General features: G+C 40.8%; 1 protein-coding gene across 1 annotated transcript in view; it reads right to left on the bottom strand.

Moving 5' to 3' along the window:
- cacna2d3a (calcium channel, voltage-dependent, alpha 2/delta subunit 3a) overlaps positions 1-27652 on the bottom strand; it is a 120521-nt gene that overhangs the window by 53656 nt on the left and 39213 nt on the right. Inside the window, exons 5-10 of the mRNA XM_073470501.1 lie at positions 15559-15721; positions 11247-11378; positions 10009-10220; positions 8891-8965; positions 5238-5327; positions 4540-4653 (exon numbers count right to left, since the gene is read on the bottom strand). Coding sequence (XP_073326602.1) covers positions 4540-4653; positions 5238-5327; positions 8891-8965; positions 10009-10220; positions 11247-11378; positions 15559-15721 — 786 coding nt within the window. The remainder of the gene's footprint in view (positions 1-4539; positions 4654-5237; positions 5328-8890; positions 8966-10008; positions 10221-11246; positions 11379-15558; positions 15722-27652) is intronic.

Here is a 27652-nt window from a genome sequence, read left to right as displayed (position 1 = left end):
ACAGTGAGTTTGTGTGAGAGGACGGGCTCTGAGCAGGCTGGAGTCTTTTCAGAGGACATGGTTTCTGATCATAGTGGTGGATTCCCAGGTTGCACTACTGACTCTCACAGATACAGCTCAGGGAGTACCTCACACATATCAGGTCGGGACACAAGGCCACATGGAGACCGTCACCCTGTCTCCTCAGGCTCATGGTATCACCAGTCTAGGTTGTTCTTCTGGCTGACACATGTACAACTGTGCCTCTCGTTTGGAGTCCGCCAGGCAATGATGGTTAGCCCTTAACTATTGGGACAACAGAAACAATGATGGCAAAGGACGGGCACTGGGGTCTCATGATGCACTGCCAAATGGTGGCAACAGATAAGGTATGGGCAGTGCACGAAGGATGGTGCACAATCAGGCATGGGCAAGGTTGTGTGTAGCCCAGCATATCAAGCTGAGAGAAGTAGATGTAGTCAACGATTTTTCATACCTTTACCTTCAAGGTCAGCCCATGCCAATAAGGACAGACAACATGCAGCATCTGTTTTTGTTTAGCTTCCCCTTTCCTCTGCAACATGGCCCACATTTGTGGCTATGCACCACAAGCCACTACAATCAGTGCTGGTCTGTGCAGAGATTTTGGCATTGTGGCCACGGTCCCAACTGCAAATCACGTGAATGCTCTGGCTCAAAAATCACAAAGAAATCCCTTTTTTTAGACTAGACCCATATGAACACACTAATTTTTATGACATTTCAGTGCATGCGTAAAGATACTGAAATAGCTAAATAACTTTTTTCAGTGCACCCAGTGAACAACTTAAATTGGCATGAATCTGTGCCATCTTGCAACACCATATCCTGTTCTCATAATACATTGATGGCACAACCCAGATTTTTGTCCCCGAGCGTGGTCCATGTGCCAAACACAGACAATCTGTCAGAAGCTCAGGTGTCTGTGGAGAGCCAAGCAGGCTACACTCTCAAGCCTTGATTCCACTGGGCCCATCTTTGTGATGACACCACCAGGAGCACCTCAGAAGTGGAGCGCTGTTCCTGCTTCATAATCTTTTTTTTTTTGGGAATCTTCCATGGGCTATGTAATTAATGATGATGTATTAAGGCAAAACTGGATCCTGAGTCTGCAAGGGGTGTTTTATTTTGAAAATTGACCAGATGCTCTCTGTCGTTTCTGTCCGACTTCCTGCTTCTGTCATAAATAGACTACGCGCACATGATCTACGGAGCAGAGTCGAGACCACTTCAGGGACGCTTCTGAAACACACCATGTTGGACCTGGTGGAGCCACAAGCACTGTTTAGAATGGCCGCTATCATCCCTGGCTGGAGCGCGATGCAAACTGGCCCGGAGGACTCTGGGGTTCAGGTGGTAAAAAGAATTTTTGGCGCCGCTACAGACAGAAAGTGGTCAACCTTTCTAAAGGGGAGACAACCACTGCTTTTCTAATCAATGCCATATGTTTTACTGTTCTCTTCCCCTATTTTATTATTTGGCACTTTAAAAGGTGGTGAGATTCCCAATTCACCGGCAATAATTATTCCCCATTTTATTTTATCAAGTAATTCTTGCTGGGTTTGATTGTATTTGGCTCTGAACTTCCACTTTAGGCAAAGGTAGATGCATAGCATCTATTATATTAAAACAGCATTTGGTCGCACACATGTGACCAAGCGCCAGGTGCTCTTTGATTAATTATTCTCTGGTTGTTTGTAGCAGTTTGTCGCACTGTGCTTAATTGCTCTGTATTGTTCTGCATAACAAAAAAACAACCTAAAATAAAATGTGACACCAAGTGAGACCTGGAAATTAAAGCTTTTAACTGCCATGGAAACAACTGAACAAATCTTCTGTAATGAAAATGACAACGGAACACAAATCCTATGATAACTGAGCAGCTATAACTGGAGCAGTCAAATTCTCAACTATATATATAAAATAAACGTGAAGGAGGACAGTACTGAATTATAAATAAGACAACAAGCAAACATGCTCAGAAAAGTATTATAGCTGTCATTCAAACAAGACTAGCTGAGACTATGGCTATGTGTGTTCAGATGCATGCAAGGCTCCTTTGGTCACGCATGTGCCCAAATATCTGTCAAATGCGTCAGCATTGTCAAGTGTCAACATTTTTGTTGGTCACACTGGTGCGCCTGAAATTTAGCAATTTATTTCTTAAACAGTTGAGGTCATTGTAATTTCTTGTTGCATGTGCTGTGATTTAAATGACGAAAAACATGTATTTTCATCTTTATTCCTGTTTACAATCATTAACATATTGTATGAAGAAATACAATTCAAATTGATTATTGTTTGCACCTAAATTATGTGCTGGTGCACCTAAATAAAAAAATTAGACACATCAGTGCAACCAGTACGAAAAGTTAGTCTGGAGTCTGGGAGTGGGTGTGATACTTTCATCTCTCGTTTTAACTCAATTATTGTGATCAATAATATATATAATTCCTTTTGAGGTCAGACATAAAAATGTTCTGTATCTACTAAAGGCAGTTATCTGTGTTCTGTATCACTCTGAAAGTACTGGTTTAAAATAAAATAAAAAGTCATTATGGGATGTATTTGAAGTTTTTCTGTATTTTGGCAATGCTTTCTTTATGATCTTTTATCCAGAGCCGTTTGTAATAAATTCCATCTGTATGCAGATAGTTATATTTGCATTCAGCTTTTTTCCGAAGCATGCCTATATTCTCAGTGTGATGCTACACAGTGGTGAATCTGGCAGGGCTGGTTGGAAGGAAGCCATTAAAAAACAGCAGCAGTGGAGAGAGAGAGAAACTGGAAAGAGTGACAGAGACCGAAGACTTCTATTATCAGCGGGGCTTCTTCTAAATGGAACTATCTAGCAGCCTTGTCCCCTCTCCGCTCACTGCTGTTCAGCCTTGAGGCAGGAGCGAAGAAAGGGGGTGGGGTGCAAACAGCGACCACCAGACACACACAAAAACATGACAATAGAAGTGCAGCATTTACAGTAACATAAAGGCACTCATATGAGTGCAGAGAAATTTACGCTCAAGCATATTCACAATTACGATAGGCCAATAATGTGTATAAAAAGATGGAAGTTTGTACTCTATGTGTACCCCTACAGTCACACTCTTATGCCTTAATACAGCATGCATTTACGGTATATGCATCCACCATTGCCTTTAGTACGGTACTTCTATCCTTGACCTTTTAAGAGTGAAGACCCTGCAGGCTTTCTTTTACAGAAGAAAATTACCTAAGAATAACCCTTTTTCTTCCTCCCCATCTCCTCTCTCCTCCCATTTCATTTCATGGCATGTCAGAAGAGCACCACAATTACCTTGCAGGACAGCAGAGAGACAGCTCAGTCCTCAGAGACAGGGCCATACTTAACTCTGTTTTAGAGCACCCTGAAAGGACCCCATACTGGGCCCGCTCAATACCTTCTGCTTGTCAAAAACTTTCTCTAACAACTCAGCCAAATACTAATAGTTTGCAAAAACATGCTCTGAAATGTGACAACAACAAAAAACAAAATATCCGCATGGGAAACACTGACACTTTTTGTTTTCGAGTGATCCTGCTTGCTATTTCTTTCAGTCCTCTTGGTCAGATGAAGCATGAGGTGAAGTTTCTCTCTAGAAACTTTCTGTTGTACTGTATAATATTTGTAATCAATGTACTAACTCTATGAAACATAATCCCTCTACATTTTATCTGTTAATTGATGGATTGACCATAATGTATCCCCTGGTTTCCATTTTAAATGACGTCAAATGGATCTACTTCCTAATTACACATTTTTGGACAGCGCTTTCTCAAAAACCACTTTAAAAGACATCCATAGCCACATGAGGGCATAAGTCTGCTGCCCTCCACTGCTTATCCTCCACTGGAACACCAGGTTTACGAAAGAGGTGTAATGGTAAATCGAGCTTAGCTGATCCCACTATATTTCTCAAAGGCAATTATAACAATTCAATTTATTTTCACATGTTTAAAACTGGGATCTTGCTCTTCTAACCACTTCAGCAACACATCTTCACCTGTAAGTGTTGTGTGCATGCGTACCTGCTGTTAGCAAACCTATTCATCAGGCAATTTTTGGAAGAAACCAAAACCATAGGAAAAAAGGGTTTTTGATGACATAATTACAAAAGTAAGTCTGGCTCATAGTATGATGAAGTAGAGAGTGAGTAGAGTAGATGAATGCATTAACAAAAACGCCTTATCTCACAATATCAAAGAAAGTGAGAAAAAAATCATCATCCATATTAAATGTTAATGGGGTCAATATGGGCCGAGACTCCTCCATCCAAGTTTTGTGGAAATCAGTTCAGTAGTTTTTGTGTATTCCTGCTAACAAACCAACCAACTATCCTATAGAAGGACAGAAACATAAACTCCTTGGTGGAGGTAATAACAGAAAATAAAAATAAAAATATAAGAGAATCAAGATGTCAAAAATGTGGTGGTACATTTGCCCCACCTGCTCGAATGGACACGACACCTCTGGTGATCTGTGTGTTTGTGTGTTTAATACACTACCTTTCTCTCTGGCCAGTTGTACTTGGCAAAGATGGCATCGTATGTGTCCACTGCCCCATCTGTCACCAACATAATGGCCTGGCTACACTCACTACCCCTCCCGGTCTCGTTGAACTGGAGTTTAAGAGAGAAACAGGGTCGTAAATGCAGGTGAACAAAAAACAAAATGAAGCTTCCCTCAAATTCAAACAAACACTGAGATAGAGTTCATCTAGTGTCTTCCAATAAGAGAATGTGACTTACATGACTTACCTTTCCATGTTGTAAAAGCTGATTAAATGTCAACATGCCTTTTACTATAAATACACACATGCACACAAACTGCAAGCTACCTTGAGAGTTCATTACAACCTAAGATTACAGAGAGGAGTCATTTTGCAGAATGGAGACACTTGTCACTCTAGTGTACACTTGTACACTCTAGGTACATGTTATTAAAATATGAGCATTACAAAGGGAAGGTAAGTGTGTGTGTGTGTTTGTGCGCCTGTGTGTTTGATTAATTGCTTGTTCATAATGAGCAAATGTCGAACCAGTAACCTGACTCATCAAGTGCCGTGTTTACTTGGTTTCTGCATGATTTTGTTGATTTAGCTATTAATTACAGCTCGCTAATTAATTTTGTGCATGAAGCTGTGTGTACGTGCATGTGCGTGTGAGTGTGTCTGTGTTTGATCTTGCGCGAGTGTATTACTTACGTCACTGAGAAGATTGAAGGCCTCAGTCAGAGCTATGTCTAACATACCAATGCCTTGAGCAAACAGTTTGTCGAGGTGCTCCCGGAAATGCTGAAAAAAATAAAAGTTTGGGGAGGAAACATTACGATCAAGGTGACAAGACACCAAAAACACAGGGAGACAAGAAGAGGCATTAGTAATTTTAAGGAGGATAAAGGAGACAAAGGCAGGAGATAGTAACAGTAAAAAGATAAAAATGTAAAGATATGATTTAATTTACTCATCGTATCTCAGTGAACTTGATTTACCATCATTTGTGTGGGAACAGAATTGGCCTTAACGGTCTAATGGGCTCTTTAACTCAGCCCTGAGCCTGTTTTTGAGGCAAACTGCCACATTATCTTGGAGTGAAATGTCACACACTGACTAAAAGAGTTCAAATGACCTCTTTTCGCTTGTGTACGCAAATGTGTGCGTCTCTTCATACTGTAGATGTGGGTACATTATCTACATGGCAGTTAATGATGATTTTAATGTTGTCAGCAACCTAACAGGTCTCATGTGCTTGTCTCATTATTTGCAGCAGCCCATTGGCGAGACGCACTCATGCACACACACACACACACACAGATGGACAAATCCCATTATCCAGTCCAATCTATTTATAGCTATTTAGATCCAGTTGTTGGCATTTTGAAAATTTCCTGTTGAATCTTTCTGTCAAAACCATTTCCACCTATGTAGGTGAGCATCCCTCTTACATACTGCTATATTAGCACTGGCAACAGAGGCATTACACGCCTTATCTCTCACTTTTTATGTATGTCTGGGGTGTTCCCAGACCTACACCACCATCTACATCATCATCTCCCCAGCCTCTTATTTTTCTTCCCTTTCCATTAACTCACGTTCATCTGGCTTATTCTTCTGCGCTTTACCGACGGGAGAAGAAAAGTCTCTCAACACACAGTAGGGAGCCCAAGCAGCGTGAGGCCATATCAGAGCTTGCCTTGGGAACAAAAATGCAAACGTGCATCACACCCACCCACACACAGGCATAAGCACAAAAAAATATGTGCGCCAAAACATCCTCCAGCGTCCCTAACAACACCCCCATATGGCAAAAAGACACAACCTTTCGTTTGATGTGGATAAAAAGGTTAATCGGTTCCAAGAAAAGGCTGTACCCTGGGGCGCAGCAAACTTCACACGCTGCGTGCGAATGTGTGTGTGTGTGATTGTGAGTTAAGATTGAAGTGATTTGTTTCAGCACAGCAGGTTATGTTCAATCCCTTTGTGCAGCAGTGTACTTAAGTGGCATATTCAGAAAGGGTACGTGCACATGCAATGCCAGATGTGCATAACCTTTTGTGCTTCGTCACAAGGCTCTGAAATGTACATTGGAGATCAAATCCTTTAATGCTTCAGAAACCTTTTATGCTCAGTAATAATCACAGTGGTCATCTTAATGAGGCCTGACCACAGGGAAAAAATGATGAATGAACAAAATTATCTTAAATTGCAGCTTGTTGAAGCCTGAGGTTTTGCATTTTATGGCAAAGTATTTATCCCATCATGGTGGCAGGTGGAATTCTGATAAATCCACGAACAAGAGAGCAGAAAAAGAGGTTGGTTTTGCTGAGCGAAAACAGTGAATCCAGTGTGGTTAGGTGAGTTGATAGACATGCTTTGACATGTATTATCAAACACTTTCCAAACATGTAGTTCAACATCATATGAGTAAATGATTTGGGGGCATATAAATAGCCACCCAAAGTTCTATTGGCATTGATTGATTATCTTGGTTGAATACTAACCTAGATATCCTTGATTTTGTCTGAGCTGCACTCACCTAAAACAAAATTCAAACAAAATACCCAAGTGGGACACTGAAGCTCACTTGTTTGTTCAGTTGGTGTCAGTTCTGTGAAATAACTGGAGGAAGCACCTTCAGTCACATTTCAGAGAACTGCTCAACAACTGTTATTTGGAGATAATGTTAAAAATCAGTGAGTGTTTTCCTTTGAGGCTTTAAATTTTAGCCTGGAACTGTTGTGCATGTGAGTAATAATCATGCTGGGCGGATTTAACTTTTTCAAACGCCTGTTGACAAGCCTAATTAGAGAAATAACAACTCGTGGTAATATTGCCAGATGAATGTGTGTCCCATGGGAGCTTGACAACAGGTATTTATGACCCAGTTGAAGTTTGGGTACGAAAAAACAGATTTTGAAAATGTTTAAGTCTCCAGTGTGACAGTCACTTTCTGCCCTCAGCTGAAGTAAAAGACATTAGCCTTATCTGCTGGCACAGACTGCCTTCCTCTCTTAGCTGGCTGACTTACACAACATTAAACTACCATCTGGAATTAAACACATAATGCTAATCCATATGCATAAGTGTACACTCACTTAGAAATAAACATAAATTAACTTTAAGACCAACAGGCACACGTGCAAACATGAACACACACAATATTCTACAGTACTTGCATGTGGTGCATGGAAACTAGTCCATGCATTTGCTTGTAAATAGCTGTGTCTCAAAGGTTTGGTCTGGACTAGAGGTATGAAAATTTTTTTATTCCAGTTATACATTGAACTTCTAAATGGACTTAAGAATTTAGAAGAGATGGAATTTTGAGTGGGCACTCTGAAGTGGAGCCTAAAGGCAACAGCGAGGAGCACAGACTCAGATATAAAAAGGAGCATCATGCCATAGTAGTAGCAAATACTCTAAAATATGCCATCCTAATGAAAACGTCTGGTAAGAACAGTCCAATCAGTATACATAAACGCAAACACAATCAAATATACAAACAACCAAGTCTCCAATCTATTCAGCAAATCCATAGACTGTATTAAAGAAGTGGATGTAGCCACCTTGAAGTCACTCATCAGTGTTTGGCCCATCGTTCTCAAGCTTTGAGTCATTTTACCCACTGCCATCTTCATTTTTTGGAGTGACCAAAAGTGACCATATTTGGATGAGGGTGTGGAGCTAAGTCATCAGCTAGGCTAGCAGTAGTATTAGTAGTAGTATTAGTATTCCTCACAGTAGTATACCTCAAAACTTGTCCACAGACTTTTTTTGTGAAATCAGTGCATTTCCCCTCATGAGGACTCCAGTCACGCCAATCAGTCCCTAGTCTGTCTCTTGCCATCTGGACATCGTTATCAGAGTGTCACCACTCGCACTAACTGGCACAGAGACAGTTTATTTGCAAGCCTAACAGATCACGCACACATCATCACTCACACACATGCATGCACAATGTAGATTTGTGTAACACTGTGAATAAGTACTGGACGTAATGAACAATAATCACACTGCACAATGTATCTCAGCCAATACCAATATGTCAGTGACATTTTTTCATATAGTATACATCTCTTACTGTCTTCACCATATTTCCAACATTGTACTGTATTGTATGGCTTAGATTTTTGTGTTTTTAAAATTAGAGTGCCTTTGTACAAAAATTTCATTGTGCAGATCCCTGTGGTTCCTACTGAGACATAAATAAAGAATACAACGTCAACGTCAAGTTTCTTTCTACTGTTGTGAATGCATTCTTTTTGTGTTTTCTTCTATTAGCCATGAATCAGAGCCTCCATCATTAAAAAATCATCAATGATTCCTAATTGACTGTAACAGGAGAAAACGAGACTTACATCTTTGTTGGTGACATCTGCTTGGACCAGAGTTCCATTTAGGCACGACTCCACATAATGCAACTCCTCGTTGTACTGAAAGAACACAAAAGGAATAATTAACATCATTATTTTGAGTCACTAAAAATGTTCTCTATATAAATGTTTAATCTAATGTTTAAAAATACAAAATGTGAAAACTTCACTCATCTTGATGAAAAGCCCACACACACATGGTATGCACACACTGTACAGTACACAATGTACCCAGTGCCTGCCATTCTGTGATAATACTCACCATTTAATGCATGAGTATGAATTAGACTTCAAAGTCCAAGAAAGAGAATGAAAGTCTGTTCGTCCAAAGCCAGCAATTTGCACACAAATGTGTGCATGTACAGCACATACACACAATGACAGACACACACATAGATGCATGTGCACAAACTCTCACCGTATGAGATAGACTTCTTCTCTCTGCATTTTACTTAAGACGAAATCCATAACAACTTTTACCCAACTGCCTGTCTTCTGTGGGAGAAATTCCTCCATGTATTTATAAGTTAGCACAAATTAAAAGAAGAAAGAAGAAACTGATGAGTCAAAATGACACATCCCTTTAAAGACTGTTTGGGGAAAACAATATGTTTCTGCCTGATTGTCCAAATCCCCCTTTTCTTTATTTTTCAAAGGAATAATTTTCAAAATAACATGATTAGGATATCACATGATAATGAAGACTTTGTTCTATAGAGAAAGAGAAGGGAGGCTGGCAAAGTGACTTGCTACGTTTTGATGTGAAATACCATCAGACACACACATGTGCAAGTGCATTGTCACGCACGTACACACACACACACACACACACACACATCATCAGCATGAGATGCGATAACAATGGTTTGGTTGCCTGAGGCGGGATCCAATCACAACCGTCTCTTTTGCAATTCAAATCTTCATTCAGCTGACTACTAATTGGTTGTGAGCGTGACAGGAGAGAACGCTGATTCGTTCCAGCACTTCCTCTAATCTGAGGAGAGGAGGATGTGTGTTTGTGTGTGTGTGTATCTCAAAAACACTGAGGTGAAGCAGTTCATGTAGCCCCCCTCACAGCTGTGTGAACATCTGCACAGACTTACAGCGATGATGTTAAAAAAGTCGTCGTCTCCAAGAGTGTCCAGTATGGAGGACACAGTCTGCCTGGCGATGGTCAGCCTGAGGCCTTTCATGCTGCCACTGACATCCACCAGGATGACCACATCCTTTGGAGAGGTGGCAGCCTGGATGTACCACTTCCGGTTACGACAGTCAAAAGCTATGACTCCGTGTTCATCTGGCTTCCACTTGATCCCTTGAAGAGACAGAGTCAGCATCACAATTTAAAGATAAATGCGGTACTACAACAGTGCAGAATCTGCATCAACTTTATGAAGGGACACAAAAATGCTGAAACATAAAAAGGGGGCATGACATCTGCTCTTTGACCCCTAATTCATCATCTTCTTTTCAAAACTTCCTCTGCCCCTACAGAATGCAATTTTTATAGATTTGGCTCACCTGAACTACAAAAATATATATTTCGTCACGTACTTCGTGTGGCTTCTGGATAGAGATTTGAAATTCTGCTGCCACCTCAGTACAATGGAGGTGAATGTAGTGCTCAGAGCTTTGGAAAATTACACTAAAAAATTCAACAGCAACATCCTTTTCTGAAAACTCTCCCCATGTCCAAATTACACGAAGTAGTCCACCAAAAATAGAAGGAAATGGTCCCAATGACCAGTGTTTTCAGTGAGCTTTAAGGAATACAGCTGAATGGAATTTCTCTGTATGTAGTTATGACCTTCAGGTCAGAAAACTAAGACAGTGGAGAAGGCCTTTTGATAGTCAGATATATACTGAAATGTATGACATTACAAAAGCATAATTAAAATAACTTCCATACAGGTCAAAGAGGTTAAAAAGATAAAAAATAAGAAAGAGAGGAAGCCTTTCCATTGATTTCCATGTAGAATATATATTCACAAATTCCATTCAATAGGCCACTTTTCTTTATTATGCTGCTTCTTATTCAATCAAGGAAATATTAATATTACCCATCCTCTTCACCCACTTTCTAATCTCTACACACTCTCTCACCTGTCTCTCTTCTCTGCGCCCCTCTCTCTTCTTCTATCTACTCTCCCCTCAACCTCCTCAGCTCTCTCACCCTGTTAGCCTCCAGTCTCTCTAGCTGTCAGTCACTGATTCCCACATACCCCACCCTTTGCTTTGGGGAGACAGCAACTTAATTACAAACATACACACACACACACACACACACCCACAGACACACATAGCTAACGCCATCGGCCCTCTCAAGCAAACACATACTTACCTGGGTACTGCCTAAAAAAGCCTTTGGCACTGCCGAAGTATTGCCATATGAGTGATGGGTCCTTCTTGAAGTTTTCCACAAACACTTTATTCAAGGCCTCAGACCAGTACACTCCGTTGACAATTGCAGAGTCTAAGGATTGGAGGGAAAAACGAGGATAGACACAGATAAGGCACGGAGAGGAAAGAAAAACATTATTTGAGTAAAAAACGGTTAACAATGTTTTATTGTCCAGGAGGTTGGAACAGGCTTTCTCTATTGCCTGCTGAACCACATATCATACACTGCACCTCCGCAGATCACAATCAGGACCTTATTAATTTCACAGAGATACAGAGAAAGTGTGAAATAGAGTTAAAAGATGCGAGTAGAGAGAAATAATTAGAGAGATAAAAGATGATATGAAAGGAAGACAGTGTAGATTATTCTGCCCTACTAAGGCGAAATGCAGGAGCTACTGTACATATTTTGTCAAAACTGAGTTAAGACGTTGTGTCAGCTGTTTTACTATATAAAAATGTTATGCCATAGAAATGTACAATTTCTGTAAAAACTCTAGCCGTGCACTTCCTGCGTTCTGGCTGCAGCAACTGCACTAAAGCTTAGTAATACGTGCTGAACTTAATTCACCTAAAGTGCTCTGCCACAGACAGCTAGCAGAATAGATAGCTACAGCAAAATCTATCAGACGGCCGAGCTGAAAACAAATGTCCTTTATTTATTTGTCCTTAGCTTTTGAATAACTGATATCTTGGTACTTCAGTTCATCATTCAACACAAGCACACAGCAGCAGCTAAATCCTGAAACCATGACGACAACTTCCGCTGAAGCTAGCTAGCTAAGTAGCTCCCATCTCAAGCTTTTGACTCCAGTAGAACTGATGCAGTTTGTTGTGGTAAACATTAAGCTACCTTTAAAGCACATATCAAAAAGCATTCAATTGTTTTTTGTATTTTTTTTTGTTTTGTGAAATTGTATTTCTAAGAGCTACGATCTGCCGTAAGCGCTGTTGTCGTCTAAGCTAACTTCCTGTCCGTTTTGCAGTTAGCAATCCCCTCCCTCCTCTCTACGTCACAACACCTGGACGTCTCCTTTCTTTTGCTCAAGGCAGCTCTCTTTGCCACCTTCTTTCGTCTTCCCTTGGCGTGTTCGGTAGTATAAGCTGCGCTGGAATTGGCAGCTGTCACTATTCAGCCATTGCCAGTAAACAGGAGGATCCTGCAGACAGCCCCGCCTTTTTATGGAGTTCTCTGTCCTGATTGGATAAAGTGGGCAAGGATACCAGAACATTTATTTCTCTTTTGCTGCATGAGCAGGGGGAGGAGAGACATGGGTTACTGACCAAACGCTCAATAACAGTGATTACTGTTGGAATATAGAGCTATTTAACACTTATTTTAATGAGAAATGAATGCTCACAGCAGCTTTAAATGAACAGGAAACCTGGAGAAACCAATTTTGCTTGGAGATACTGCAGTTTGCCTTGTATTTCATTAAGATTAATCCAGAATATTATGTTACTTCTATTGCAATTCTTTAAGGGGGTAAAAAAAAAAAATCAGCCTAAAACGGCATGCAATGAAGGCAGTTTGCTAGCTGCTCTCTGCCTTCCTAGGGCAGTATTAACGTGTGTGCATGTGTATCATATGTTGTGTGTCTCTTCAAGTATGCTCATGTGCATCTACACAATATGTGTTGCAGCTTTTTTTCTTATAAGTCTATCCAAACTGATTGTGATATACAGTGGGGCATATCCAATCGCTGAAGCTTATTTTCAATTTACAGACTGCGAGTGTCATGTATGTAACTAGTTGGCAACCACGCAGCCAAGCTTATTATGGCTGCTTACCGCCACAATTCTGCTTGGTTCAGAGGCAGGGTGGGGAAGATGGAAGTGGAAAAGGATGAACAGACAGACAGACACAATCGTACTGTAGGACACATACACAAAAGCCTTTAGAGAGGGATAAAAAAAAAAAAAAAAGGAAAGCAGACAGAAAGGCAGGCAGAAAATTACTGGGAGACAGCCGGACAGACAAGCACCTAATGGACAGAGAGAAAGAAAAGCAGATAACAGATTTTCCATCATCTCCTATGCTGGCAACATTGTTCTGCTGTCAACAGTCATGCCAATAAGCCATGATTGAATTAGTCTTCTGGAAGCTAGCACACTAAAGCCCTCTCTTGATAGTAAACACCCATCCACCTCTATAGAGTGGAGTGGAGAGGAGGCTGGATTTGATCCAGGCTCCATTTACACAACAATACAGTCACTTCTGGTGCACAGTTTGAGTGTCTATTACGATCTGAACTCGTCATGATGAGGCAGAGAGCACGGGCTCTACTTTCCCCCTAAGCTGTCATTTAAATTCATCTCAACTAATGCACTCTTTAATTCAATCTGATCAAAGGTGCCCCGTGATTCTATGTATTCGCACATGGAGCATGGACTAAGATTAAAAAAGAAGACTGTGTAGGTTTACCACCGCACCAGCTGGAGCAATCTGAGCTGAAATCAACTTCACTTCATTAGAGGATGATTAGGGAGGATGGTTTTAACCAAGGAGGAGTGAGGAAGCATGAGCAGAAACAGAGAGAAGTGAGAAGTGATGGGTGTGTGTATGTGCTCACATGAATGTGAACATCTCAGTGACTATATAAAGGTAAATGTACGGACATTAGAGTGTATCGACCGGCTGTAAATGTGCGCATGGCTTCACTGCATCCACGATGCGTGTTCCTGTCATGTAGCCTCATGAAGTATGATGGTGTGGGGCGTGTTGTGGTTGCGATGTGAGTTTAGAAGATGGATGTTTGACGTGGTGTGGTTCCTCCTGCGATTAATCTCCGGGGGCATGCAGCTCTCTGCTATCATGGACTTAACCTCTAATTCATCACCGCTGCCACCAAACCATTTATGAAGTGCACAGGCTACAGCTGGCTCTTCAGCAGCATACACAACATGTTCAGAGGACAGCAATTTGGTAATATGTGTGAGAAAGGTAGAGTCATATTGAGATACAGAATAAAGCTGTGAAAAAGAACGCAGCCTCTTCCTTGTAAGTGCTGAACGAAGGCAACTGGACTGGACAGACTCTCATCTGAAAGGTTATTGGGTTATAATGGACTGGTGGGGAGTCCCTAGCAATTCATGTGACCCTTACGACTTATAAGATGACTGGGGGATTAATGACTGACATGATGTTCGGAGTGTCACTTGAGCATGGACACCCGACCAGACCCTGTTGGGACCCTTCGAGACAGTCTTTACAGGCTCAAAAAATTCTGAAGTTGTGCCCGGGTTTGTAAACACTTTCTGGATCATAATTTATAAACACCTGCACCAGTAGCATAGCACACACTATTTTCTGTGTGAACACCGAACAGGAGAGATGCCCTGCTCACAATACTGATAATGCTATGTTAATAACAGACATACACACTTAAGCCCGTTAAAGGCCAGAAATTTAAAAAGGTTTCCAAAAGTTTTATGGAATTGCTCACATGTTCCTTTCCTCAAGGCAAGCCTCTCAGAATCCTTTTGCAGAACTTTGCCCACCAACGAGCTCCCCGCAGTCTCCAATACATCCACGTTATCACTGCTTGTGAACAAAGCCTGCGGATCTAAAACTCTTGAAGCTGTGTGTGTGTGCGTGCACGCGTGTGTGTGTGATTCTACACATTTGCCCGTGAATCAAATCAAAATTACTCTTCCTCTCCCCGTATCGCTCTGCCAGCCTCACTCTCCTCGCCATTTCATTCAATTTCTTTCCATTTCATTCTCTCTCCTCCTGCCACTCTCACTTGCTTTTTCTCTTTTTTCCACCTTGCGGTAATTAATCTGTTGCTCAGACCTTCCATCAGTCTGACTTAACCTACTTTCTCTCTCATTTACTTTCTCTCCCTCTTTTCCTCGCTCTCTCTCTTTCTCTCTCCTTATAATTTCTTTGCCTCTGGTAGCTGGGCTAAGCCGACATGACATTCACTCTGTCCACTGAGCATTGTACAGGGCCATGACTTCATTGGTTGGACTTGAGTGGATGGTAAATTAGCACAATGTCTGATTATTTAACTGCTAATTAAGTCAGTGTGTGGTATGGATGATCCAAAGAGTTACGGTTAATTAACTCAAATCCTCCTCCTGACGCAGACGTACGTCCATGTGCAACACACATACTAACTGTTGGACTGATCGGTTTAGATTGGGGTTTCAATTATCTAAATTATTGAACAATCCACTTACATATCAGCTCCTGAGTGGCAAATATGTGCGTATTTTTATGGTGATGGTGTCAGAGGCGCTGAACATACCTTTGTTGTACATGTTGGTGGGCACCTGGACCACGCTGAGACTGAGGTTGACTGAAATGTTGTTAAAGTGGTCGTTTGGTTGCAGGATGAATTCTCCTCCCAGCTCCACACTGTTCCCCACCTCGTCCACCTCATTGATCAACACTGCATTGAAGTATTCATACTGGAGAACAGAAGGAGAGAGACAGTGATGAGATACCACATGCAGTGAGATAAATCTAAATCCAGGCGTTTACTGAATCTTTTGCGCGGAATCGTGCACCTCGGTGTCAATATGTTCGACTTGCTGAATCGTGTTACCACTGCAAAGAATGACTGGGTCACTTAAGTGCTGAGTCAGAGAGGAGTTTGCGTACTGAGGTAACCCGAGGCCCTGGATCATCCCAGACGTGCATGTTGTTACAGTGGAAAGCTGCTGAGTTGACAAATCTCTTCTCAGCTCCAACACTCCCTTCCTAGCAAGATGCTGCATGTGGTGCTCTGCCTCCACTGTATTTTTAGTACTGCGCATACTGGGTAGACTATTAATAAATCATAGAGCTAGATAAATATAGAGCACATGGCTGCCTGCATCCCAAAGGCTCTGAAGTCTGAGATACCACACAGGGCCGCAGCCTGCAAAGGCTACAGCCGATGCAGAATCAATGACAACAAAGAGATAAAGGAAAAATTTGACATTTTAGAATAAAAAGGCTTCTATACTTTTGTATGTTTAGATTTCATTGAACAACAGTTACACATGCAATAAAACTAAATATTAAATTATGTCGATTCAAGCTGAAAAGAGTGAACCTCCAACGACTTTTTAAGGTGTCATCTGTCTTTGTATATTAATCCTTCACAGTTTAGTCTTGAAAAGACTAAAGTGGCACTTGCATCATTGTAGAAGCACAGGTGCAGTGCAGTAGCTGGCCTATAAAACTGCTACGTGTGAAGCCTGTGTGCTTTCAACGTATTTGGAGGTACTTTTATCTCATTTAAAACAACCTGAAGTTTGCTTTGAATTGTTAATGAATTGGTTGATGGAGAACAGCCTTTATTTCCTACTTCAATAAAAAGGGATTCTACTTTTCTGACTGTCAGTGGCAGCAGCGGCAGCAGCAGCCACAGCAGCGGCAGCAGCAGCAGCAGCAGCAGCAGCAGCAGCAGCAGCGGCAGCGGTTCAATCCCTACACAGGTGACCGTTGGTGATTGCATGGCTTAAGGCCACATTGATTTCTGTTGTAATGACCAAGAGAATAGGATTTGAAGAGAGGCCTCTGAGGAGAATGAATTGCTATTCTCAAGAGTCCAATACAGAGCCTCAGTACATGTGTTATCATTCAGAGGAGGACAGACACTCTCTGGACTTTGATTTTTTAGAGACTGCAGGTCCAAGTAAAGGGTGAATCTGCACAGAGAAAACAGCATAGAGAACACATTTAAAAGTCACCATACCTTTTCGATTCATCACCAAATCCTGACACCAAAGGTATTTTATTCTCCCACCACTCACTTTGGTGGATGTTTCTTTAAATGCCTCACTGATCCTTCCCTCTCTATTCGAGCAACCACTAACCTTCATTTGGGCTAAATCTTCCCAGCTCCTCCTGAGGAACCCCATCATCCCCTCAGCCCGGTGCAAAACACAGATAAAGCCATCAATTAGGCTGGCAAACGCAGTGCCTATCGGTGTAATTAATCAGGCCTGATTAGGCTTATTAGCCTTTTATCAAGGGGAACACTGCCATTTCAAGGTGAGGGAGCACAGTGTTGCATATTTCTGCCAATGTTTCCCCTCTCTCGACGGAAGTGTTTTTGTAAAAGAACAACCCCCTTCGCTTTTTGTGTAATGAGTGATGCAAAACAAAATAGTCTGGGGAGGCCAAAGGTTACAGAGCCACAGTGAGATTCAATAGACAAACATATGGCAGCCTCTCATACAGTGCCAGTCAGTGCAGAAATGGCATTGTCAGCATTTCATTCTGTCAGTACAAAACATTAGTATGCAACTCACCTTCGGGTCTGCCTGACCCACCAATTGTGAAAATCTGATCTACATTGACCTTTACGATGTTTGGGATACCAGCCTTTTTCTAAGACCAGTATGGTACCTATTATTTTTATCAGCTCAACAGGATGAACAGAATCCAAATTAGTTGACTTTGACAAGGACATTCTTATTTGAGTTTTGCTGTTTCTTTGGGGAACCACTTCAGCCTTGTGCTTTTAAGGATAGACCGAAATGAATAAACAAGGAAGACTAGAAAAAGAAAAAGTCCATATGTCTTCAAAATGACTGCTTTGAACCTGGCAGTTCAGCTAGGAGAGGTAAACTTTTGGTTAGTAAGTGTGTAATTCAATTCAATTATGTGGCACTTTTCAAAACAAACATTAAAGTGCTTCAAAATAATAGCATTTAGATATAAATACCACACAGGCAGGATATTAACAAACAGAAAAGCAACAAAATGGAAAAACATCAACATAAAAGCAAAACATCAGTTAAAAAAGCTTCAGCCATCTCAAATAACCTTCTATTAATGATACCACATAACGTGAGGAAGATGAGAGGAAGTCATTGAGAGGAATAAAGGATAAGATATGATAAGACTGGACAGGACATGCACAGATTATATGATACGATGTGATACAATAAGGCAAAAAGAAAGGGCAGAATAGGAAACAGTAGAATGTAAGAGGATATGACAGGAATGGATAAAAGCAAAGGACAGGACAGGATATGATATGATTCCATATAAAAAAGGAAAGAAAATGGGACAATTAGCTGTGACAGCAGCAAAGGTGACATTCTGGCTACTCTAAAGTAGCTATAATCTAATATTTTTATATCAACAGTGGATCACTTGACTACTTGTTTGTGAAAATGGTATATTCATAGTGAAGAACCAACAGATAATTATCATGTAATTCTCTGGTTTACATTATGGAGCATTAACGCGTCTTTCAGCTCATTATGTTGGTTTTCCTCCCTCAAACCTGTTCATGCTCACCGCTCTTTAAGCAACGTTTCTGTAACTGTTTAAGAAAAAAAGACTCTAAAATAACAAAAGTATGCGAGTTTCAAGTACCAAACAGCAGATAAAGACAAAGTCAGGGCCTTGGTGTATTTATCTATTGGAGTATTTAGCAGCTAAAGAGGCAGATATTAGACCAAAATAGAGCTACAAGGAAATTTTGTATCAGGTTTTGAAGATTTTTTTTATGAGAAACTGTTTTGTTTTTGTTGTTCATTTTTTCTTTTACCCTTTTTATGCTTTTTATGATTTTCTTTGTTGCTCTTCCTACTTTTTCTATGTACATGTATAGCACTTTATGAAAAGTTATGAAAGATCTGTTCTATACAAACTTAAGTACCACCTCTTTGTCGCTCTTGACCAGTTTATTGACAAAACATGGTATCGTCCCTGTCCTTTATTGGACACTCCCCTCACCTCTCTGTCAGTCTTTAACAATGATTGGCCTGAAACCACATGACCACATAACCAACACACCTTTGTAGTTGCTCCATTGGCTGATATGTGTGTGTGTGCATGTATATGATTGGATGTTGTATACAGTATATGTATCTGTATCTTTTTTCTATTTTTTTATTATGTTTTTCATTTCCATACCTAACTTATTTAAATGTTGTTTATAATTTGTTTCACGATGACCACCAGGTGTCCAGAAACCTTGCTCCAAATGAATGCTAATTTTGCTCTGTGTCAGCTGAATTTATAAACAGGCAACTGTTTGCTAACAAGTTTGCCACATCAACTTTAAAGGGGATAATATGCCAGTGTTGTGCCCACAGTTTTGTTTCACTGGGCCTAATATCTTTTGCAATTTTTGTAATATTCTTCTTAGATTGAACAGGCAGCTTGAGGATTACAAAACCTTGTTGGCATTTGAACTGCAATCAAAAAATTGGTCGCCGCTGACATGAGAGAGTGTCCCATGGCATAGAAATTCGGTGAGGTTGCAGGATTGACGACCTTCAGGCGGTGAGAAACTCTGGCACCGTTTTTCAATGCGGAGAATTGCTTACGTGTCCTGTTCATCCATCTCTTGCTTGCTCTGCACCTCACTTCTCTTCCCCTGGCAACTGTATCTTTACTTCCTGCCAAAACAGGCCCTGGTGTCCAGAGACAGCCTTAATCACAACTAATTATCACCTTCACAACCTCGCCAGGTCACTCTCACTATGTTGTTCCAAAAAATCCATAGACACACAAATGCAAAGAATGCCTGAATGACATCAACTGAAAATCAGCGCATTAGGACTCCTGCTTTTATTTTTGTGATTGCTCAATTATCTTATATTTTATTCATTTATTTCATTGCTTCATTTTGAGCCAAAAGCGTTCTTTTCAAACCATTCAACACTTTGAACAAGCACAATTATCTCCCCGCAAATGGTGTAATAAGCAAAACGGAGCAACAGGGAGCTGTAGAAAGGTTTTCACAAGTCAGATGTGTCAGAGTTGCTTTTATGAAAACACAATAACTGTCAGTGCAGAGGGACTCGTAAAGTAGATGACAACGTCTTTCCAAAAAAAAACAAGATAAGACCTCAAGCTAAAATATTCAATGGCTGAAGTCAAAATTAGGATTCTTAAAAATTTTGGGCTTTGTTTACACGACACTTAGGAACATATACTCACACACGGTGCACAGATGCAGAGCCGACTGCACCCGCAGCGGACCAGGCCCCATCGCATCTTCCCTTCTGCCATTGTCTCGTTAGTACCTGTTGTATCATTCTCACTCTCACTTCCTCTGTCTCTCCCTCCAGTCCTGATTTATCCCTTTCCTTTTCTGGCTCAGCCTGCTTCCTTCTTCCCATTGTTCACGGGCTGCATGCAATCCTCATCAAGCTCCTCATCACCCTCTGTCTCTTCCCAGTATCTAACTCAAATGTTCTCTCGTGTGCATGCAGCTCTCATTGGCAAGATTTGGCTACTATCAGCTCTGTCTGTGAGACCATTGTTGCAATTGCCAAGGTTGTATCTGTCTGGTCTCACTTTCTATTTGTTTGTCTCTCCCATTTCGCTGGCTGAGCTCCAGCTTTCCTCTCTCTGTGTATGATAGGTGGAATAAGGAAATGGGATACATTTTAGGTCCTAAATAAAAGCAATCTCCAGCAGCTATAGCTATTTTTTCTCCAAATGCAGACAGTGGACTAGCAAATTTAACAAAACACACAGACACAGACACTCACGCAAAGAAGTTGGTTTTATAATGGCAGCGACTTTCTCAGGATCCAAGAAAGAACAGTTACGACTCGATTCAGAGAAACAATGGAAGTTGCACAGATGTTCTGGCTCTATACACCAAAGTAAGTGTCTTGAAATACTTTGAAGAAAAGGCAGAGACAGGAGAAAACGCCACCAGAGACATTAGCAGTTAAAAGTACAGAGAGTATAAAGTAAAGTAAATAAAAGCTAGACAAACAACAGCTAATGAGTTTGCTAATAGACTTTGTTTAAATTCACAGCATGTGGGCTCTAATTTTGATCAAAACGGCACCCATCAGCTTTTGAGTTTCAACGGTGTGGGAGTGAACGTGGGAGTGTGAATAGAGGCAGGGGCAAACCACGGAGTGTGTGTGCCTGTTTGTGCATGCTCTAGAGCATCAGCTGAAGCTGTGTGTGTACAGTAACTGTGGAAATGTGTGTGTGTGTGTGTGTGTGTGTGTGTGTGTGTGTGTGTGTGTGTGTGTGTGTGTGTGTGTGTGTGTGTATCCAAGTGTGGGTGTATGTGTTGAGTAAGTCAATTATGCCATTTTAGCTTTACAGTGAAGGAGTGCCCGGTGCCACTAATGCAGTCCCTGATCATGGTGTTAACAACCTGATCTTTAACGCTGCAGTGCATTACGCTGAGAGATCGCACACGTTCTATCAGCACCCACTCACTCAGTGTGGTGCAGACACAGAGGGAGAGGATGAGGAGGGGTTACTGGAGGTAAACAGCGGAGCATATTTCCTGTTTCAAAACATACAGTAAGCCCAAAGATGGGATAGATCTAAGGTTTGACAACAAAACTGATATGTTTGTACGATGTGCTCAGGGAAACGTTTAGCATTAATTATACTATATTATATGTTATCACATCATTCTGTTCTCTGTTGTCTTGTTTGTTCCCTGCATTTCTGTGGGTGAATAATTTAGAAATGAATTAATCTTTGTATCTTTTTATGTTTTAACAGTGTTCTCCATGAGGGCACAAAAAAGGAAGCAATACATATTCATTTACATGACAATTAAATGGAAGTATTAAAGAAGCAGAATACATTCATACATTTTGCTTCACCAGGTCTAAAAGGTCAAACCAAAAAAAAGTGGTTCGATATGTCATCAGGTGAGGCTTCAGCTGTGCCTATACGTGAGTTTAATTGCCTAAAATAAACACCCTCTGATTTTAGAGCTGAAACTATTACTTGATTAAATCAATTTACATAAATAAAATGATGACCTTTTTTAAATTGACGAACCATTTCATTTTTCAAGTGGGGAAAAAAGCAAAATATTTCCAATTTACATATCAATAAATGAGGATTTGCTGCCTTTCTTTATTAATTACAATAAACCTAATATCTGTGGTTTTTGGACTGTTGTGTGTGTGAACACCTCAGCTTGAATTCTGAGTAATTGTAATAAACATATGTTATTTATCATTTCCTGACATTTCACAGGAGGAGAAATTATGTGATTTATCAAGAAAATAATCGCCAGGTGAAGACCCTTATCCATTAAATATGTTCCCTTTAATATTCTCTCAAGTTTAATTGCATGTAAAACAACTTGAAAAGAAGGAGAAGAAATTATGCTACATCTATACACATTCTACATGCATGCAACTGGTTTCTACAGACTTGTCAGAATATTTTTGTGCCTGCTGAGTGAGACTTGTGTAGGAAGATAGAGGCGCTACAGTGAGGCAACACTTACAGGTCTTTCCCTGCAATCACTGAGTTGAGTGGCTCTCTTTTTAGCAATGTTACTTATAAAGCTAGGGTTTCTAAGTTATTCTACAAGCATCTTTTGTTATATTTGTAGAAAATCTCTTAACATCCCGACAGCAATCAATAAAACAAACGCACTGACAAATGAAAGAAAAGAGATCAAGATCTGTGACTGCTGTAGACTTTTAATGAGGCCATTTAATTCAGCCCTGAAAAGACTAGACAGGCTACTTATCTGTTTATGAACCTGCCTGCCAGCACGCAATCTCCCCGTGCACTCACTGCACATGACTGGAGTCTTCCACAAGGCTAGGTGGACATATTGCTAAAGCTATAAGCGAGCTAGTGGCACAAGAACGGCAAAGAAATTGCAGCTAGAATTTCCCAATGCTAACATACTATTTTGTTGTTTACGTTCATTATGATAATTTTGGGTGTTTTCTTATATGTGAGGGAGACATGAGGTATATGGTTGGATATGATTAGTGATGACAATGATTTATTTATGTATTTATAAGGCTGAAAAAGCTAAGAAAGCTTCCGGAAAGTAGCAAACTAGCCACCTCATCTCCCAGCTGGCCAGTGAGAACTATGGGGGTGTTGGTGTAGTCGGCCAGTGAGCATTCACATGTTTTGGAGGAGTGGCTCTGGGGGCAGTCCTGAAGAAAGGGGATGGAATTTTTTGGATTGGACACTTTCAAAATTTAGCTTGGCAAAAACGTGTACGGCAAAAAGACACACCTGCTTTCACCGCATTAAAAGCACACAGGCAGGAGTGCCATTTGCCTTATAGAAGAGCACCTATGCAGCCTAATAGCCTACGTGCACATCAAGCACATACAGTATATGTGCGACCCACGTGCACCACTCTTGTTGATTCTGATAAATACTCTTGCTGCAAAGAGCACAACAGTGAGTCAACATCCTCAAGGGGAGAAGAGAGAGAGCGAGACAGAGAGGAGACCACATGTGAAGCGGGGGTTTGACCGTGACGCTCCACCCTCTGGTGTTCACTTTAAACTCTCATCTCCACTTCAACTCTCCCTTTCTGTTCACCCACCTCCCTTCTCTCTTTCTCCACAGTCAGGGAAGGGGGAGACACCACTCCCAGAGTGTGGAAATGTGACTGGAAAACAACCAGGGGGCATGGATACAGGTAATCAGCGAGCAAACAAGACAGCAGATTAAGAAAACAACTTAGAGGAAAGGCCAAGTAGGGGTTCATGCGCTGTGCTTAAAATCCTTCTTCACGCATCTTAAATGTTGGGCTCGCCCACTCTGGGAAACATGAGTAAACTCTACAGCAGGCACGTGAGGCTAAAAACTATTCTGCTGCAGATTGGTATGTGTGGCAGAGAAAGAGACAAACAATTATCAGTGTTATAAACTGTAATCAAAGCTAAGTTTTACTTTTGATGTTACAAGTAATGCTTAACAAAGATTTAAGGTTAATAAAAAACTGTGAATTTGTTGAAATATACATAAAGTAGTATGAAAACAAGTTCTATCCATCATAAGTGGCTAATGTTCTCTGTCCAAAGGAAAATAATAATTGGATAAGTCGGTGCTTATCTCTCCAGGCCCAAAACTGTATTGTGGAGATATGAATATATAAAAGCAGGGGCAACAATTAGCTGAGTTCCACTAAACTGATTAATTTTTTCATATAAGCGTTCCAGACGTGGGTGATTCAAGGTAGCACCATGGCTCTCTGTCGGGGACCTTTTTGAACCAGTCTCTCTGAGATTGTAGTGTAGGGTGCCTTGAAATGCTTTGAGTCTGGATTTGGCAAGCAGGTGAAAAAGAATGTGTTTTTTGATGCGAAAGAAGTGGTGTCTATGCGTGTGTGGTGTGTTTGTGCAGTCCACGTTGGACACACAAGGCCCACTCTTGAATAAATGGCTGAATTTTTTTTTTTTTTTAAATCACACCTTCGCATCACTGGCCGTGAAGCAGAAGATACTCTGGATACACTCGGGTCAAATATTTTTTGCCAGTAATAAGAAGAGCAAATAGGCAAATCAACAAGCATGTGGCCACCTCTCTTGCACTCCATGGTAATGCCCTAGACAGGGGAATATGACAACAAAAGAGGGAGAGCAAGAGAAAGGAAAGATTAAGCATTTCTCTCCCGCTGCTCCCTCCAGACTGGGGCTACATTTTCAGTCAACATCGGGCTTGGCAATTGGCTGTTTGTCTCCAACCTCCAAGGAAGGATTTCATTGGCTGCAGAGGGCATGGGAGACTGCTCTCTGCTTTCCTATTTACAGTACACGAGCATTGCGGGTAAAAGAGCAAGGGAGGAAAATCGCAGCAGATTACCGTGCCAATTTCACATGGAAGCAGAAGAGCTCTGGAAAGGATAGATAAGGAAATTCCTATCAAACCCCCGCCAGCCAAATATGTATCCAATAGCAAAAAAACACACAAACATTTTATAATAAACCCCCGAATAGTGATGGAGGAGGTTTCACCCTACAGCGTAGACGTGATATTTTTAGCACAGCTGGTGATAATTACCATCTATTCACCATGTTCTGCGGTAAAAAGCTCCATTAGAAATGCCACCATCAGAGCAGTGTGTGCAGACACACACACGCACACACAGGTGCACACCTACAGTGTTCACACAGAATGTACATGCATATTAATATTCATGCATGAAACGGCAACATAAAAACACTACAGCAGTTTGCGATCCTAACTAAAGAATGTTCAACCATTTCATTTTACGCTCAGGCAATCAAAACACAATTAGCAAAGACAAATTAATGGCTGCGACATCGTTTGCCAAGAGGTTCTGTAAAACCTGCTTAACTAAGGATAAATACCAAGACACACACACACGCATGCACACACGCACACGCACACACACACACACACACACACACACACACACACACACTCTAGCATTGATGCAGAACGACCGAGCTTGTGGAGCAGTGATTGATTTGTGACGGGTGTTGGGACACAATGCTGAACACTCCCACACACACACACACACATTTGGACTGACACTTCGTCTGTAACTATCAAGATCTTTCAATACTTTGATACATTTTCTGAGAAATATGATGCAAGTGTTTCTGTCGGTCCTTTATTTCCCATTGATGTTACTTGGTAATCGCTTAAGTCAGCGTAACTTTGCTTCAGTCAGTCAGTCAGTGAGACTTTAGGCAGGCCAAACAAACTTCAGTGGATCGGCAGGGTGACGATGAGGAGGGAGAGAATGATGAAGAATATGGAGAGGATGAAAGAGGAGAGAGGATGATAATAAACATTATGCAGGTAGGCATATGTTTCTTTTAACCATTCTGTGCTGTCAATGCTGAGGTCTTATGGTAAACTTGTAATATGGTGATTTAATTGTACCAAACCCTGACGGGTGGTATTTTGCAGGTTGGATTCACACATATCTGAGTGAATACAGCCATCATGAACATAATTATGTTTGTTATGTGTTTCAGTCTCATTATGTATTTATATTATGTATTTGTATTGTTATGATTTTACTGATCTGTTGGTTTATTTTATTATTATAATTGTTATGTGAACACAAATCTATATTGTCCTGCCAATAAAGCTGCTTGGAATTTGAATTTGATTAACTGATTTATGATGATGACGAGGTTGATGATGAGTTTACTGAACTAGCAAGCGGTGCAAACCTGTTTGTGCTGTAAGGCTGTGCCATATGACCTCATCTCATATCCCAACATAGGTCAATGTTATATCCAGATAACAATGCGTTTAAGGACATGGCAAGGACAAGTTAATGAAAAAATATCTGTAATCTTTTATTTTACGTCACTTCTTATTACATTTTGAATAACAGTACATACCCAACAAGAAAATATATACTAATATTTGAGTCTGTTGTGGGGACTGATCTGCGACATAATATGCAAAGTACAGTTCTGTGGTCCATATCAGACTTTTCACATCCAAACCACGACCATGTGACGACCATAGCCCATCTTTTAGGGACGATCTCTTCGTTTGTGTTTTGGCTGGCTGGAGTCCCTCTCTGTTCACTCTCCATGTTTATCTGTGTTGCCATCATGCAAATTTCCTGCCTGCATCCCCTGCTGTGCAGTGGAACGCAAAGCGTCATGAGTAAGCTCTGTAATGAAGTAACGCTGCATCTGCCATTATGTTATTCTCTGATTAAGGTAAATGCTATTACTATTGTCACACACCAATGCCAACATCTGCCAGGTACATGTAATTGATAGTATTATTTCTCTCCCTCATCTTCCCTCTCTCTTTCCTCCTTCCCCTGCCTACTATCCCTACATTTTTGGCATCCTACATACATAATACAGGTATGTTGGTCTTCTTGAATAGAGGGAATTTTGGCCTGATAATGGCATCTCACTCTGTCCTAGACATTGTGAAACTCTACATTACAATATAGGCTCTCTATCAGCCATTATCAGCTCTCTAGCTATGTGATTTAAGCTGAAACAAAAGGGACACTCACTTTGCTGGGCTCATCTCATCGCCGCCAAGTAATTACTGGCATAAAGCACCGCTGTGAGCCCACACAGTGTTACAGCCCCTCAAGCAGCATATGACAACACAAACATACGCAGACAAGCGTCACCAAGTGACACAGACATGCAGATGCACAAACACATGACCACAAGAACACACAAAATTGCCTTTACAGATACTTGACAAACAGAAACACGTATCTGTGAAGGCAATTTTGTTTTACTTGCACAACAACACACACTTATACACAAGTACAGATAAAGGGAGATACATTAAAAGATAACAAGTACACCCTCATATAAAACCTGTTCAGGTAACCATATATAATATACATTTATGTGCTCCACCTGCTTGACAGTTTACAAGAAGCAATAATTTCTATAAGAAGCAATAAATCTCATAATTTACTCTTCAGTAACCAACCCATTTCGTTTCATTAGAGTGTGTTTTGTATTAGATAAACTTTCTACTGAGTGTGTTAGTTTCTTGGTCTGTTGTAAATTTCTTCACTGTCAGTTATAGGGAGTGGGTGGCAGTCTATACTTTTTAAATACAGAAACACATTGCCATTTTGCAATTAAATGTCACAACATTTTCGATTGGCTGATCTCCTGGTGTACCTGCAACCCAGTGGCCACGACAAAATGTTG

This window comes from Pagrus major, chromosome 7, assembly GCF_040436345.1.
Source record: "Pagrus major chromosome 7, Pma_NU_1.0".
NCBI classification, from domain to species: Eukaryota; Metazoa; Chordata; class Actinopteri; order Spariformes; family Sparidae; genus Pagrus; species Pagrus major.
This window is presented reverse-complemented; position numbering and strand designations above follow the sequence as displayed.